Below are 17,787 nucleotides of genomic sequence, written 5' to 3' on the forward strand. Positions count from 1 at the left end.
GCAAAACCTAGTACTCGGGGCCTTCCCTGCCGGAGATTCTGGATTACACAGTAGCAGCGGCAGCGAAACAGGCATTTCAGAAGTTTCACCAGATGTTCCTCCGTGCTGTCACGTTTGTCTCCATCAAATCAGAATTGTGCACGGCACCCTACTTGACGGATAACAGATATCATTCACCGGACAGGCCGCTGCAAGCTGTGTCGCGCCACCATCTTCTCCTCCATCTTCAGCGAAAAGAAGAACAAGGAGTTGTGTAACAGATGTTACGGCCTCCATAGAGCCCTGATCTCAAAATCATCAAGGCTATCTGGGATTACTTAGAGAGGCAGAAGCAAGTGAGACAGTCATAGTCTGCAGAACTGTGGCAAGTTCTCCAAGATGCTTGGAACAGCCTACCAGCAGATTTTCTTATGAAGCTGCACGGCAGTGTACCTAGGACAATTAATGTAGTTTTAAAAGCAAAGGGTGGTCACACCAAATATTGATCCGATTTGGTGTTTTTTTTTACTGTTTACTGTTCTTTATTGTTTTATATTTGGAAATAAAAAAAGTTAGAAATATGAAATCTAATTTTATTATTTTTGAAAGCAACTTCACTTTATAGAATTCCCCAAGACTTTCGCACAGTCGTGTATTTCTAAAGAAAGAAACAAATATAATGTAGTTTAAAAATTGGTGTACTTATTAACATATGTATTTCCAATCTGCTTCCATACAAATATCCATGTTGTACGTTTAATCATATTATTTTGACTTGAGTTGTACATAATCTGTAATATGGTAGAAATAAGCTTAATATTTTTGGGCTGATTTTGTAAATGTTGAACCACTATAACATTAACTTGACATATTTTTTGGACTAGTGAATGTATTTTTCCTTCATGTTCATCCTGATTCCACTACTTTGGAGCTGCTTTTTTTTAATTGTAGTTTCCATCTGTATATTTTTCTTTGCATCTGTGGTTTTTCTCATAAATCTGATTTTATGTGTGCATTGTCATAAGAAATGACCATATATTTAAACTGATTTCAAAGAAAAAATAATTTCTTATTTTATTAGAATGTATTTTACCTGGTTACTGTATTTATTGTCCCAGGATTTAAATATTCTCATATCATAGGGAGTGAAATAGTTGGATTTGGTCCTGAAAATGTATTCACCTTGAATGAAGACAACAGTCACTACAAGATTAGTAAAAGCTTGCTCAAGGGGGGAGAAGGAAGCACAGTACCTCTGACCAGGGTGAAGTGTTTGGTCTCCATGACAACACCGCATGATATCAGACTTCATGGTTCATCGGTCACCCCAGCATTTGTGGAGTTTGATACAAACCTGGAAGGTTTTGGGTGAGTATTAAATACTTTGGTGATGTAGAGGAAAATGGGTTCTGTACAGCAGGCATTATTAAAATTATTAATCATTTTTCATGCTGAATAACTTGCATAAATATTAAAATAAGTACTAAGAAATAAAAATACAATATTTACAATGCCTATAAAATGTATTCACCCCCCCCCGAAGTTTTCGTGTTTTATTGTTTTACAACATTGAATCACAATGGGTTTTAATTTGGTTTTATTTAACACCGATCAACAGGAAAAGACTCCTTGTGTCAATGCCTGAACAGATCTCTGCTAAGTGTTTTATGTTTGTAATTAATTAAGATCACTTTGTAGACATCTATTTTCACTTTGACACGAGTCTTTTTCTGTTGATCCATGTCAAAAAAAAAGCCAAATTAAATCCACTACTGATTCAACGTTGTAAAACAATAAAACATAAAAACTTCCAAGGAGGGTGAATACTTTTTATAGACAATGTAGATGTAATCTGAATTTAATGACACAAGATTTGACATACTTCAATTCCTGCTTGCACATTGATAAATTTGTGAATTATTAAATACATATTAAAATTATGGTCCAGCACCCTTGGGATCTGACAGGTACTGGACCACACAGAAAATCTGAATCTTGTTCTGAGCAGGAGAGCTGTTCTTTCAAGTATAGACACTCCTCAGGTTGTGTAAGGGCTTTACAAATCCTGAAGTTTTCTTAAGTGGGCTGAGATTGCCAAAGTTGCACAGCAAGGTGAATTACCTATAGATTAGCACAGATCTTAGTTAATTTTAGAGCAAAGTTAGGATTTAGTTGGAATTAATTAATTAGCTTGGATTTGTACTACAGATTCAAAACATGCTAGACCACAGGAGTTGCTGGAGCACAGAATGCTAGACGAGAGAGGTTCAACATGAAACAGCAGCTACTGGAATCTGGAGGCAGCAGCAATCAGCTGGAGGAACAGAGATTTGTGCAGCATTTGTGGAAGCACTGCTTTCAGGGTTTTGACCTGAAGCATCAAGAATTCCTTTCATCTCTCAGATGCTGCCCTCAGCAGATTGTTTGTGGTTTCAACCAGTATATCACAAATAAGCTTAGTACGAATTTCACAAAACCTGTTTTTCATTTCAGAATAAAATCTCATAATTTATAAAACCATTAAGTGCTTTGGTGTTTAACTTGTATAATTTATATACGTATTTTAATGATACAGTTGTTAAAAGGGTTACCATAAGCTACAATGCAGAGAAGATTGTGTTAATTGTAAGCCAATTATTTGGCTGAATTCTTATCAATGGAATTCTTTATGAAACATTATTGCACAAGCTACCATAGCTGTGTTACACAGCTGGCTGAACAAATAGAAAATTAAGATTTTAATCTGAGATTTGCTGTATTTGATATTTTACTTGAACTGATGTGAAGACTTGGTGAACAGACTATTACTTTTATCTGCTTGGGAATTGTACTGCATTTTACCTTCATTGAATGTGCTGAACATTGCTTAATTATTTTCATTCATGATTTCAGTTTATCATTGTCAATACATGCTATATTGTTGTTTACATTGTTTTTGTTATCTTAATATGTATAAATGCTGTACTTTTTTCTTGGCAGCTGTCTGTTTTTGCCTAGTTTGGCCCCTCACAATGCACCCATCAGTGCTTCGACCGCTACAGGAGGAATTAACGATGCAGCTGTCACAAGCGGACTTGGCACAGGTAAAAATAATACTGTTAGCAGAACTTATGCTTAAGTAGTGTCTTCCAAAGACTAGAGCTTTTGAGTTCTTGAACTATAAGAACAATCTGACAGTCAGGCTTATTGCTTTTGGGGCAGTCCATGAGGGCCCTACAGTCCATATCTTTAACTTGATTTGTAGAGTGTAAGTTAACTATGTGTGGTCCTTCTCAGGAGGTACCTGTTGCATGCTAGTTACAGGGTGAGGCTTTAATATAAGGGCAAGAGAACCAAGATAATTGGGAACCACTTGCTGTTAGATGTAATTTAGTACTTGTACATGCTTTTCAGCACATCCCTTTATAGTTACTTGCTTTTGCACATATGCTCACAAGCACACAGATGCACACACGCATACATAATCATTTACATGCAGCCACTTATGAGGTCAAGCACAGATGCCCTTGCCCAATGCTTCCTTTCAGTGTGCTTCCACTAACAGTAAGTTTGACCCTTCAGGCCCTTATTTCGGCCTCATATACTCTTTGACCACCTTCCATCCTTTCTTAGACTCTGATCTTACTACCTTTACATCTCCTACCCTTCAATCACTGACGCTCGGGACTTCCGGTAGCGCTCATGGAGTGAAGTCGCGTTCTTGACTCGCTCCATCACCTCTGAGTTTTTTTTTCTCTATGGTCAGCTATACTTTAATTAACCATTAAGGCATCAATTTTTACAATACTTTGAATTAAACTGAATTCTCTGACAATTGGATGATACTTAGATCTGCTATGTCTAAGAACGGGAAAAACGGCAAGGATGGTAAACCTCCGGTTAAACCGAAAGCTACGGATCTCCCTCCGACTGAATCACCGGTGACTTTGAAAGCGATATCGGAGTTAATTCAGAGGGAAATTTCAACCTCTGTTAGGGAGATGATTCGTACGGAAATTGCAGGCTTTGTTAAAGACCTGATTCATGCGGAAATCTCAACTAATTTCCAGAAAATTGCCGATTTAATTGATAAGATGCAAACATGTATTGCGGAACATCAGTCGGCTATATCTGATCTTCAAAAATTCGCGCAACAAAGTGAGCTTAAGATGGGGAAAATCGAAGAAACAATTAATGTAATGAAGAAGAAACTTGACTTTTTGACTTTTAAAAACTCTGACTTGGAATCTAGAATGCGACGGCAGAATTTACGAATGATCGGCGTGAGAGAAGCCGTTGAAGCTAACAACCCCATGAAATATTTCTCTCAACTTTTAAAAGATGCATTCCCTACTGTATTTCCTGACCAACCACCGCTACTGGATCGTGTTCACAGAATCCCATCATACTCGTCTAGGTCAGATAGACCTAGGCATGTTATTTTACGTTTTCATTACTTTCAAGACAAGGAGAGACTGTTTCGATTCGCTCGATCTAAAGGTTTCATTGATTTTTCGGATCTTAAGTTCCGATTCGTGGAAGATTTCAGTAAACCAATCTGGGACCAACGGGTCCGTTACAGATCCGTGATGTCGGAATTCTATAAGATGGATTTAAGACCAGCGCTGTTGTACCCTGCACGTCTAAGGATTCGCATGTTAGATGGAGCCCTTCGTTTTTTTGATTCTCCATCGGATGCCCAGAGTTATCTGGATCAACTTTCATCTTCAACATCTTAATTGCCTTTTTTTTTAATTTTCTCCGTTGATCGGAGGCTGTGAATTGGTTGGTTTTAACTTTTCTGTGCCCTATTTGGGCAGAAAAGTTTACTTTTGATTTCTTAATATGGCTGCTAAACTTTCTTTTTAACTGCGTCATTTCTTTCTTTTCCCAGGGGATTCTGGGTGGTTACTTCCCTTTTGTCATCTTACGTATTTCCTGTGCGGCCTTAAATTTTGTAGTTTTTTTTTAAATTTTATTCTGTTTTGCTTTTTATAATCACTTTATGTTAATAATCCTATTTTTTTTTGTTGCTGTGTCTATTCATGAGTTTGAGGTTTATTGTGGTTTTTTTTAATATATATTTTCCGGCTTTTGTTCTGTTCTGTGTGTATTCTAATTGAGCTAACTTTTTTTTACTTATTTTTTTACTGTTTTACAATTAGCTGATCCTTTTCATATTTATACCTTTTTTTTAGGGAGCGTATACCGGAAGTCATGGGGGTAGTTTTAGCGCTTGCTTCTTTCTGGCGGGTCTGCTTTAGATTTTGCCTTGGGGTCTTGGGGTGGGGGGTGGTGGGAGGGGCTTCACGTTTTGGTTTGTTTTTCTTTGGGCTATATACATTATTGAAGTACTGGTTGCGTCCTTTTCCCCGGTATCTTTTGTATGTTCTGTTTCCTCTCCGGGTTTGTGGGTCGCGCCTATTGTCAATCCTCCTTGTTGTGGGTTGACTTTAGGATTTATGGAGTCTATTATTAATTTTGTCTCCTGGAATACTAATGGTCTTAATCATCCTATTAAAAGAAAAAAAGTTTTTAAAGTGTTCCGGAGACTTAAAGCACAAATTTTATTTTTACAAGAGACCCATGTACGGAGGGGGGACAGACTACGTTTTTTCAAATTCTGGAAGGGACAACAATTTCATTCGAACTCCAATGCTAAGATTCGAGGCGTCTCTATTTTTATAGATTCCTCAGTTACTTTTATACAACAGGATATTATCTCTGATCCGAATGGTAGATTTTTATTGGTTAGTGGTTTACTATTTAATAAAAAAGTAGTTTTGGTTAATGTTTATGCTCCTAATATGGATTGTCCGGAATTTTATAAATCATTGTTTGATCAGTTTCCGAATTTGAACGAGTTTTCATTGATTTGGGGCGGAGATCTTAATACCTGTTTATCTCCAGCTTTGGACCGTTCGGCTCCTTTACGGACTTTACCTAATAAATCTGCAAATTTGATTAATTTTTTCCTTTCTGATTCTGGGTCGACGGACATTTGGCGTTTTCTGCATCCTCAGGAAAAAGATTTTTCCTTTTTTTCACATGTTCATCATTCCTATTCAAGAATTGATTATTTTTTTATTGATTCTCGTCTCATTCCTTCAGTGATTAAATGTGATTATGATTCTATAACCATTTCGGATCATGCTCCACTTAAGCTTTCTATTAAAATTATGGTCAATATACCAAACAATAGACAATGGCGTTTTAATTCGCTGTTGCTTCAGGACTCGGACTTTGTTAATTTTATGAATGAACAGATTGAGCTTTTTTTTACAATTAACCATACAGAAGATATTTCGGTTAACACTCTTTGGGACACTTTTAAAGCCTATATTCGGGGTCAGATTATTTCGTATTCCGTTGCTTTGAGGAAGAAACAGAAGCAGGAGGAGATGGCAATTGTGGACAAGATTAAAGAAATTGATAAGAAATATGTTATGGCTCCTTCTGAGGAGCTATACAAACAAAGAACTGAACTTCAAATGGAACACAGTTTACTACTCTCGTCCTCGATTGTAAACCAATTAAAGAAAACAAGAAGTGATTTTTATGTTCACAGTGATAAAATCAATCACTGACGCTCATGGGTTTCAGTGCATGCTCAGTAGCCTTTCACTCTCAGACCTGTCTACTCTTAACCATACCTTGGCCCTATCGCCACATGTGCACACTCCAGTGACCACTTGCCTGTCCACATTCTTAGCTACGCTCTTGCACCCAGCTCCTGGTTCCTGCTCTCAGCTTTGTCTTCTCATACTCTCTGTCACTCTGTGGTCTCTGGTTCATGATCATCACCTGACTCACTCCTGGAGTGTTCTGCTAGAATTGTAATGTATTGAACCCTACAATGTCAGAAGCAGTCTGCAACATTGGAAATGACCATTTTGAAGACTTCTTCAAATGCAGCTTTTTGATATTGTCTCCATCACATAGTAACTTGTTGTTCCACTCTGTGCCAGGCACCAACCTTGCCATTTCTTTAGCATTTGTCTGTTTTTTACAAGGCTGAGTTGCTAGCTCAACGCTCAACCCAGCATGGATAGAAAGCGTGCTTGCAGCCGGCTGGATTCGAACCTGGACCACTTGCCAGTGTGGATGCCTCTACATCGACTGGCTACATAGCAATGTATTGAATCCAGTTTTGCTGCCACACTTGATAAGTTCATATTACCTTTCGGCAGCCAAAGATGATGATCTTGTGATGAGATGGTATCCCAGCTGAAATGATAAAATCTGACAACAAGGAACATCAATATAAACAAAAAAAAAACTAATCTCACCTCCTACTTCTGGAAAGAGACGGATATTTCTGGAGATCTCAGAGATGACATAATTATGACTGTATACAACTGTGGCAACAGCAAAGGGCTTTCCTGATTTTCTGCCAGGAGGAAAGCTCTGCCTTGCAGTGGCTGAACAACTGCTCACCAAATCACAGTGTGGATTTTAGCCACCCAGCTGGAGGCTAGATGTTGTACTCCACGTGCAACAACTGAGGCAAAATATGCAGGGAGCAGTACCAACCATTGTCCAAGCCTTTTTTGATCTTATTGAAATCTTTAACTCTGTTAGCTTGGGAGGGGAGAGCCAGATATTCTGTGATTATTTGCAGACGCTTGTCTCCATTTTACATCCACTTAAATGCATACAAGTTAACATATGCATTAAGAGCAAAGGTAAGCCACTCAGTCTTTCTGCTATTCTGCTGAGATAATGACTCAGTGAAACCTCAAGCCTGCTTTACTGCATAGCATGGCAATCTTTCAGCCCCTTCCTTGCCAAAATCTGTCTGTAAGCCTATGAGCAATAAGAAAAAGTTAGGCCATGGAGTGTATCGAGTCTGATCTGCCTTTCAATCATGACTGATGTATTTTCCTCATCAACCCTATTCTCCTGCCTTCTCACTGCAACTTTTGACATCCTTACTAACCAGAACCTATCAACCTCCACTTTAAATATATCCTATGACATGGCTTCCAAAGCCATCTGTAATATCACCCTCTGGCTGAAAAAAATTGCCGCCTCAGTGTACTTCTGCCTTAAAAATATTGAAAATCTGCTTGGACCACTCTTAAGGAAGAGAGTGCCAAAGTCTCATAAGCCTTTGAGAGACAGAGTTGAGCCTTCTCTGCCTTAAATGGGTGAATTGTAAGTTTTTAAACATTGACCTTAAGTTCCAGATTCTCTAACAAGAGTAAACATTCCGTCTGCATCTAACCTTTGAAGACACTTAAACATCTTTTTTGTTTTAATTAAGCTGTCTCTTGCAAGAACTTAAGAAAATAGGAGCAAGAGTAAACTCTGCACTGCCATTCAATTGATGCCTAGTCTCATCAGGCATTAGTTGTCCTATTGTGCTAGGTCTCCAGTGCCCTTAGTTCCCTGTTTAAAAAAAAATACCATTCATCTTTAATTAACTTAAGTGTTCAATTCTCCGCTACTCTCCAGCTTTACTCAGAGGTATGTGCTGAATTGCACTTGGACTCCACTAATATCCTTGGATTGAGGGTGTGGAGATTAGGTAGGTGTTACTAGGGTGCTAACCATCAACTTCGTACAATTTTGATGACCATATACCATTATTTTTTGAGGAAATACACATGTAAAGCTTGGGTGAACTGATTCCTCAACCTATGGACATGTTTTCAAGGACTCTGCAACTCACATTCTCGACATTATTTATTTATTTCTTTGTTTATATTTTTTGGATTTGTTTTTTGTCTTTAGTATGTTAATTGCTTGTCAGTCTTTGTAGTTTTTCAATGATCTATTGTGTTTTGTTCTCTGTAAATGCCTGGAAGAAAATGAATCTGAGTAGTACAATGAATTCCGCTTAATTGGGACACATCAGGACTGGTACATTTTGACCCAATTAAGCCAGTGCCCCAATTAGCCAAAATTTCATTGAAATATTTAGAAGATATAAAAAAGACAACCTGAGTAACAAATAATGTTATTTAAATGAAATACAGAACAAATTAGAGCACTACCAATACTACTACAGAACTGTGTAGTTTTTAATACTTACTGACAGGAATTCATACGAGTTGCGTTCTTTTGACTGTAATATTAGCATGGCATCTCATGCAGGTAATGGGCTACTTTCATACAATGTTGCCGCATCTTCATTTTCATTGTAACATTCAAGATCATCGTTGATACCTTCAAATTCTTCATAGCTTCTAATTTGAAGTACTGAAATCATTTCATTTTCACTCCCTGCCATTTCTGATATCTCCAAGACTGAATGTTCGAAACCACAGTGAGAAAACAGTTCTGAATTGTCTTACTGTTTATTTCTTGCCAGCTATCAGTGACAAAAATCGCTGCTTTTTGGACACAAACACACATTACTGACACTATTTAAAAACTGTCCTCTCAAAGCTCAGTGTTGTGCCTAACACAACTGACACAGTTAAAATCTGTTCAACAAAAGTCTCCTGCCCTAATTAAGTGGCATAGTGTCCCAAATAAACATAAGGAATCTGTGCTATTTTCTTAGAATAGTTTGTTCTTAGAATTTTCCCAAATAAGCAGCTGCCCCGATTAACTGATGGCCCAATTAACCGGAATCTACTTTATATGGTGATATACGTACTTTGATAATAAATTTACTTTGAACTTTGTATGTCTCTTATACCCTCTTCAAAAAAAAGTCTTGAAGATAATACTGTTCGCACTGCTTACCACTTTGTAATCCTTAGCTGATTTTATTCCCTCCATTAAAATAAATAAAATTAAATAAAAATCAATTTCATTCATTGTGCATATCAGTTAACAAATGGATGGCTTATTCACCAATTTCTGTAATTCTAAACAGCTAATATTTTGTAAGCAGCATACTTGATGAAAGTTGACCTGTGTTTTCTGTTATTTCCTTCTGACCTCTAACACAGTAGCATAGGGGTTAATGCTGCGGGAGTCGGAGTTCAAATCCGACCTCTGTAAGGAGTTTGTATGTTCTTCCCCATGAATACATGGGTTTCCTCCAGCTGCTTTGGTTTCCTGCCACATTCTAAAGATGTACCACTTAGTAGGCCACTAGTCATTATGGATGGTCCTGTGCTTAGGCTCGGGTTAAATTGGCAGGTTGCTGGCTGGGGCGGTTCGTTGGTCCAGAAGGAGCTGTTCTGTGCTGTATCTCTAAAAGAAAATAAATAAAGTAAGTAATGTATTTAGCATGGGTGGAACTACAGCAATTTAATACCAAGCATGGTTCATCTTTTTAAAAGCAAAATTATTGCCCATAGAGATTCAAAATATCTATTGATCAGTCAGTATTCTTAAAGTGTTTCCTGGGTACCACTGAAACTGTAGCAGAAATGCTCCATTTATGTATTGAAGATCTGAACCTGCTGATAGCAGGCTCCACTCTGGACCTTCTGTTAAACCTATGGTGTACAGGCATTTGTAATTGATCCATCAAAGATGATTTACCTTCGCAAAGTGAGCTATATTATCTTCAGAAAATTAATTATTTTTATTTGTGTTTCAGTTTATTTTTGGTACTAGATTCTCCTTTCTGAATTGAAGGAGACCATTTGTACTCCTGTTGAATGCTGAGTACTTTTGATGAATCGTTGGTTCCTGTTTCCATTATTTAAATAACCTCTTCTCCCAGATTTATAATAGAATTTTATTCATTTATTTATCTATCTTATCTATTAAGTGCAAAAATGGGTCTATCTGTCAATTGCAAAAAGACAGAATGTATGGTGATATCCAAAAAAAAGGAAAATCCTATCTGCAGGCTGAAAATAAGCAGGGAAGACATAAAGCAAGTACAGAACTTTTGCTACCTAGGAAGCTGGGTGACATCAGATGGCAGGTGCGACATGGACATCGAAAGAAGAATAGGGATGGCAAAAGGCACCTTTTCGAGAATGAGGAGTATACAGACCAACATTAAACTAGGCATGACAACCCGCCTCAGAGTACTGAAATGTTACATTTATCCCGTTATGTTATATGGATCAGAATGTTGGACAATACCGAGTAACATGAGGAAACGAATTGAAGCAGCAGAGATGTGGTTTTTGAGGAGGATGCAAAGAATATCATGGACGAACCGAGTACCTAATGAGGATGTCATGAACAGAGCAAGCACAAAAAGAGAAATAATGTATGAGATTATGAAAAGGCAACATAACTTCATTGGCAATGTGATTAGGAAAGAGGAGTTAGAATGCACGGTAATTATGGTAAAGGTTGACGGGAAGAAAGCAAGAGGAAGACAAAGACAATTGATGATGGAGACAGCAGCCAGAGAACTGGAAATGAATACCAATGAATTGATCCACTTGACGTAAAACAGGAGTGTGTGGGCTATGGCAGTCAAAGCTCAAACTGGGCGTGGCATCTGATGATGATTTACTTAGTGATACAGCACAGATTAAGTACTTCCAGCCCTTTGAGTCGTGCTGCCCCAGCAACCCCACAGCCCGAATTAACCCTAACCTAAACATGGGACAATGTACAATTTGTTCTAAGTAAAGGTGTCAGATAGAGACTTTTTTTGCCCTGCTTCTAATAGGAACTGCTGTCATGAGATTTTTAAGCTATTGTTTTTGCCAAATTACGTTAGTGTTTTTAGCAATTCTTAAGCAGCAAAATAAGGAGGGTCCAATTATCTTTCTTATTTGTGAGTGACTATAACTCAAGTAATGTAAATTGCAGTGCATGTGTGAAGCAGCAAATGGGATTTGTTCTACATTTATTAAGTAAAAAAGATCCTTTATTGGTCAGGGTTGACCATGGATATTGTATGCTAGCTGTCTATGTGCTATGAAGGGCAGTACGATATGGAGAGCAAGCTTTTGCCCATGCAGCAGACTCCCCTACTCCACGCAGCTGATGAACCCAAAGGAAAGGCAGAGTCTGATGCAGTTTGGCCCTAGTGGCAACGCAGGAGTTCCCAGTCAATGTTGAACTCAAAGCATGGCGGCCTTAGGGACTCCAGGTCAGATTTCTTCCTTGGGGTTTATTCCTGAAGCCTTCCTGATGAGTGGGTATAGCCACAATGCTGCAGAGGTTTGAGACCAGAGTTTTCCTTCTCCTAGATGAGCTGCTAGCCACGGCTGGCGAGCTCCATCTGCCTGAAGGGACTAGTTTTAAGGCACCAGTAACACGCCTTTGCACCTTCTCCTGTCAGCAGAAACAGCGACACATGAAGGCCAGGAGTTGGACTTGGTTGTCAGATGACATTTCAGATGCACACCTTTGAGAGCTTATTCCCTCTACCTCCCCTGGCTATGACAACCTTAAGGAACCTAAACCAATGAGAACTGGAAAAAAATATGTACTGTCCTTCACTTGTTTGAATAAAAGTAAAACTGTCTTTCAGGTGAACGATTCTTTCCACCTCCGTCTGGACTTACTTATTCAACCTGGCTTTGCATTGAGAGATTTAGTAACCCTCTGAACAATCATCCTGTTAAGCTTCTTACCCTAGTGCGGAGATCGAATTCATCTGAACAGCACTATGTTTGTCTTGCTATAATCCTTTCTGGGAAAGACAAGTCCCTGTTTGTTTCTACCAAGGAGGAGTTGTTGCAAAACTATGGTGAGTTAGTGCTAAATTTGTTGTTTAAACATGTATGGAAAGTAACAGATTAAAAATGAAATGTTTTGCAAAATAACATTTTTATAATCCAAATTATATTTTGGGAGGCATTATCAAGATAAATAGATTTATCTTTGATACTCAAGTTAATATTATGTAGAACAATATTCTTCCATTCTGATTATTTTAAAGCCAACCTGTTCATTATCTTCTCAATGGGCAGACACCATCATCCCAGAAATAAATAACACTAAACCCATGCTGCACTGCTTATTGGGCAAGTATGTGTATCCTCGGGTACAGAAGGGAAAAAAAAACTGTAGGTATTTAGTCCTGGAGTGATATTGTCACTATCCTTGTACTTCAGGCCTCTTTGTTAGTTAACTAGTTTTGTATATTATTCTAATAATCTTGTCACTTGATGTTAGTTTTCATTTGATTAGCACTTTGAAGTACTTTATGACTACGTTAGTCTATGGAAATTTATTACTTTGAGGGGAAAGTCTATAAATTCAAGCAAATGAATTTCTGTAATAAGTTTAAATTAGTGCCAAGATAATATTCACAGAAATATAAAATTGAAGTATGTTTGGAGAAATTGAGTTATACAGCATAGAAACAGGACTTCAGGCCCAACTTGTTATTGCTATGAAGTGTATCTAATCTAAGCCTCATTTGCCTGCATTTGGCCCATATCCCTCAAAACCTATCTTATCTATGTACCTGTTTAAATAATTTTTTTTTAAAACTCAGTTCGGCCTGCTTCTTCCATCTGCTTTGGTAATTTGTTTCATATATCTACCACTCTCTGTGTGGAAAAACTTGCCCCTCAGATTTAAAGCTATATGAAGTACTGATGCTGATGGTGTATTATGGTAATTTGTTCTGGAATAATGCAGAGTGATGTCATCCTGTGTAATGTGCTAAATTGCTTTCCCTCTTTTTTTAGTTGATGACTTCAGTGAGGAGTCGTCCTTTTATGAGATTCTTCCTTACTGTGCTCGATTTCGCTGTGGTGATCTAATTAATGAGGGACAGTGGCATCACCTAGTGCTCGTGATGAGTAAAGGCATGTTGAAGAATAGCACTGCTACATTATATGTGGATGGCCAGCATGTTAACACAGTAAAGGTATGATGTCCTGACAGAGTTTGCATGAAGTTCAGTCTGAAATTGTAAAACTAACTGCTTTTGTTATTGTCAGTCAGGTTTTTTTTCTGTCTCCCTTCTGTTCAGCATTTCTTATATTTAAAATGACATGATCAGTTCAGTATTTCTTGTACCAAAGGTAATTTAGCCAGTGTATTATCATTGTACAAATTATGCTTTTGTATTGTTCAAGAATTGCTATTAGAGGTTTCCCTCAGCTAGGCTGTAATATTTAATGATTATTCATAGTTTTTCACTTCACACTTCACCCTGTGGGAAATCTTTCATTCTTGTTATGATATAATTTCCGTTAGCTAATAAGAATCACGTAAGCTAATTGGTTAGCCAGTGGATGTTAATTCCCAAAAGAACCTGTGATTTTAGAAGCTAATATAAATAAGGTGATGGTACTATGTCCCAGACAATTATCAAACGACTCAGGTGTATGAACAAAACTGGTTCAGCTGTGGCACAGAACTTGTGATGTTGTTGTCAATTGAAAGGTTGTATTAATCAGATTACAGACTTCTTGCATTCATAAAAGGGGGCATTTTTAATTTCCTCATACTGTTTCAAATGAAAACTAAGAAGGGCAATATCAATATTAAGTAAAGCTTTCAAATATGAGAAAATCTGCAGATGCTAGAAATCCAATACCTGGTCTGCTGAGTTTTGCAGCATCTATAGGAAGTGGTGCAGTCGACGTTTCGGGCCGAGACCCTTTGTCAGGACTAATTGAAAGAAGTCAAGTCAAATCACTTTTTATTGTCATTTCAACCATAACTGCTGGTATAGTACACAGTAAAAACAAGACAATGCTTTTCAGGACCATGGTGCTACATGAACAATTCAAAAACTACACTGAACTATGTAAAAAACAACACAAAACTACACTAGACTACAGACCTACCCAGGACTGCATAAAGTGCACAAAACGGTGCAGGCATTACAATAAATAATAAACAAGACAATAGGCACAGTAGAGGGCAGTAGGTTGGTGTCAGTCCAGGCTCTGGATATTGAGGAATCTGATGTCTTGGGGGAAGAAACTGTTACATAGTCTGGTTGTGAGAGCCCAAATACTTTGGTGCCTTTTGCCAGATGGCAGGAGGGAGAAGAGTTTGTATGAGGGGTGCGTGGGGTCCTTTATAATGCTGTTTGCTTTACGGATGCAGCGTGTGGTGTAAATGTCTGTAATGGCGGGAAGAGAGACCCCGATGATCTTCTCAGCTAACCTCACTATCCGCTGCAGGGTCTTGCGATCCGAGATGGTGCAATTTCCGAACCAGGCCGTGATGCAGCTGCTCAGGATGCGCTCAGAGCAACCTCTGTAGAATGTGGTGAGGATGGGGGGTGGGAGATGGACTTTTCTCAGCCTTCGCAGAAAGTGGAGATGCTGCTCGGCTTTCTTTGCTATGGAGCTGGTGTTGAGGGACCAGGTGAGATTCTCCGCCAGGTGAACACCAAGAAATTTGGTGCTCTTAAAGATCTCTACGGAGCGGCCAAACATTTTAATTGTACGTCCCATTCCCATTCTGATATGTCTATCCACGGCCTCCTCTACTGTCAAGGCGAAGCCACACTCAGGTTGGAGGAACAACACCTTATATTCCATCTGGGTAGCCTCCAACCTGATGGCATGAACATTGACTTCTCTAACTTCCATTAATGCCCCACCTCCCCTTCGTACCCCGTCCCTTATTTATTTGTTTATTATTATTTTTTCTCTCTCTTTTTTCTCCCTCTGTCCCTCTCACTATAACTCCTTGCCTGCTCTTCATCCTCTGGGCTCCCCTCCCCCTTTCTTTCTCCCTAGGCTTCCCATCCATTGATCCTCTCCCTTCTCCAGCCTTGTATTTGCTAATCAACTTTCCAGCTCTTAGCCCCATCCCTCCCCCTCCTGTCTTCTCTTATCATTTCGGATCTCCCCCTCCCCCTCCCACTTTCAAATCTCTTACTATCTCTTCTTTCAGTTAGTCCTGACGAAGGGTCTCGGCCTGACACGCCGACTGTACCTCTTCCTATAGGTGCTGCCTGGCCTGCTGCATTCACCAGCACTTTTTGTGTGTGTTGCTTGAATTTCTAGCATCTGTAGATTTCCTCATGTCTGCTGAGTTTTGTGCAGTTGCTTAGTAAAGATTTGGTACTGTTGGATGGATGCTTACAATTTTGGATTTTGCTGTATTAAGAGATTTTTGTTATGAAATTTAATTTTCATATCAAATTTATAAACAATCGGCAGTTTAGTGGTTTATTAATGACAACTTTAAGTTTTAACAAGAAAATTTCAGGTTTTAATAGATTGATGGTCTACTTGCCCCACTTCAATAGGGAATATATTATTGCTTTAATTGTAGACACTGCTTTCATTTCACTCATCCTCTATTTGTACTGTTAATCTGTTCCTCTGTCTTTCCCTATAAGTTCTTTTTTAAATTAAATGTGGATTGCTTTTCAAATAAACTGATAAATTATTACTCTTTTTTTAGTAATCCTTAATCACAACAGTTATACTTAATAAAGAGGATTGTGTTTTATTTCAGTTTATTTCACTGTGCAGAGCAATTACATTATTTTATCAGACACTCTGAAAGATATGCACAGCTTCTTTAAAATAAAAGGCAATAAAAAAAAAGTTATTCAGATTTGCCACAAATATAGAATATGTATGGGCGCATGGTACTTGATAAAAGAGAATATTACTGGATAATTTGTGTAGTTAGTTGATGTAATTTGTCACATTGAAGCTTTTTGGATCCTTCGAGAAACATAATTCAAATAAGATTAATAATATATTTCAACCTATGCGAGTTTTCCTTGACTCTATGTAGCAGTGTAGCTGACTTTCTCTTTACCATTAAGGTTAATTGCAGCATTGTGACCATCCCAGAATGATAATGAATCTTGACCAGTGTCTTAAAAATGTTATTCTATTTTGGTTATTTATGTTCAATAAACTATCTGAAGTTCATTTAATTCCATAATATGAGAAAGATCAGTCTATCACATTTGATTGCAATATTTTATCTTTGCTACAGTACCAATCTTCCATTGTTTTCAAAGATGGATAAACTTGTACTCTGCTGGCTCTTTTTTTGGCTAAAGAAAAATCAATGGAAAAATAACCAGGTCTCATGTTAACATTTTTGGACCAGATGTAAATGTGGTCAACTAGATCTGCTATCAATTGCATGTGTAAGAGATGCAATTATCCTTTAGAAACATTATTGAATCCCTTGCCCACCCTCGCACCCTCACTCTTTTTTTTAATTACGAGAGCAGCATGGAGTTATGCTTCATTAATGACTTAATCCCGGATACCACTGAGGAAACTAGTTGTTTACAATGGAAATATTGTGAGGATTTAGTACCCATTCTGCATTTCTGCCTTTACATTTGGACTGCAAACTATCTTTGTTTTGCCAAACAGAAATAAACAAATTTTCATTCAAGTGTTACATGAAAAACTTGATCTTTGCAGAACTGATAATTACAGGTATTGACCATCATATTTTGTTTGTATTTGTATTCCTAGCTTCACTATATCCACAGTTCACCTGGTGGGTCTGGATCTGCAAATCTGCCAGTTGTTAGTACGGTGTATGGCTACATTGGAACACCTCCAGCTCAGCGCCACATCTCATCCTTAATATGGCGTCTTGGACCCACTCACTTTCTGGAGGATGTTTTACCAGCTACCAGCATCAGTATCATTTATGAATTGGGACCAAATTATGTTGGTAGCTTCCAAGCTGTGGGTATTCCATGTAAGTAACATTCTAGATATCAAATTATAAAGTTCAAAATTAAACTGATTAAATTTTTGTTAAATAGAAAAGAGCTTGTTACTTTGAGTAAAATATGTTGGTATCATTACATAACTGATTTACCCCAGCTTTTTGAGTATCTGTTGAAAAATCCTTCTCACATTTTATTGTTTTGTCACATTGATTTAGGCACGATGTTCTGACACTCGTCATTGGTGTAACATTTTTCAGTTGCAGATTATGACTTAAATGTTCTTCAGCACTTTTATATGCATTCCCTCTCTTTCAGCAAGCTCAAGTAATAAATGTAAGGCTAAGATCAGGTCTGTGGACTGACTGCAC

At 37.9% G+C, this 17,787-nt stretch overlaps 1 protein-coding gene across 4 annotated transcripts in view; it reads left to right on the forward strand.

Annotated features, from left to right (window-relative positions):
• wdfy3 (WD repeat and FYVE domain containing 3) overlaps positions 1 to 17,787 on the forward strand; it is a 369,321-nt gene that overhangs the window by 205,561 nt on the left and 145,973 nt on the right. For 2 of the 4 annotated variants that reach the window (XM_063043525.1, XM_063043524.1), the window contains exons 17-21: positions 1,098 to 1,347; positions 2,959 to 3,062; positions 12,311 to 12,529; positions 13,479 to 13,660; positions 17,214 to 17,445. In XM_063043525.1, the coding sequence (XP_062899595.1) occupies positions 1,098 to 1,347; positions 2,959 to 3,062; positions 12,311 to 12,529; positions 13,479 to 13,660; positions 17,214 to 17,445 (987 nt within the window). The remainder of the gene's footprint in view (positions 1 to 1,097; positions 1,348 to 2,958; positions 3,063 to 12,310; positions 12,530 to 13,478; positions 13,661 to 17,213; positions 17,446 to 17,787) is intronic. The other 2 variants (XM_063043526.1, XM_063043527.1) reach the window with 1 other exon arrangement.

This window comes from Mobula hypostoma, chromosome 3, assembly GCF_963921235.1.
Source record: "Mobula hypostoma chromosome 3, sMobHyp1.1, whole genome shotgun sequence".
Classification (NCBI taxonomy): domain Eukaryota; kingdom Metazoa; phylum Chordata; class Chondrichthyes; order Myliobatiformes; family Myliobatidae; genus Mobula; species Mobula hypostoma.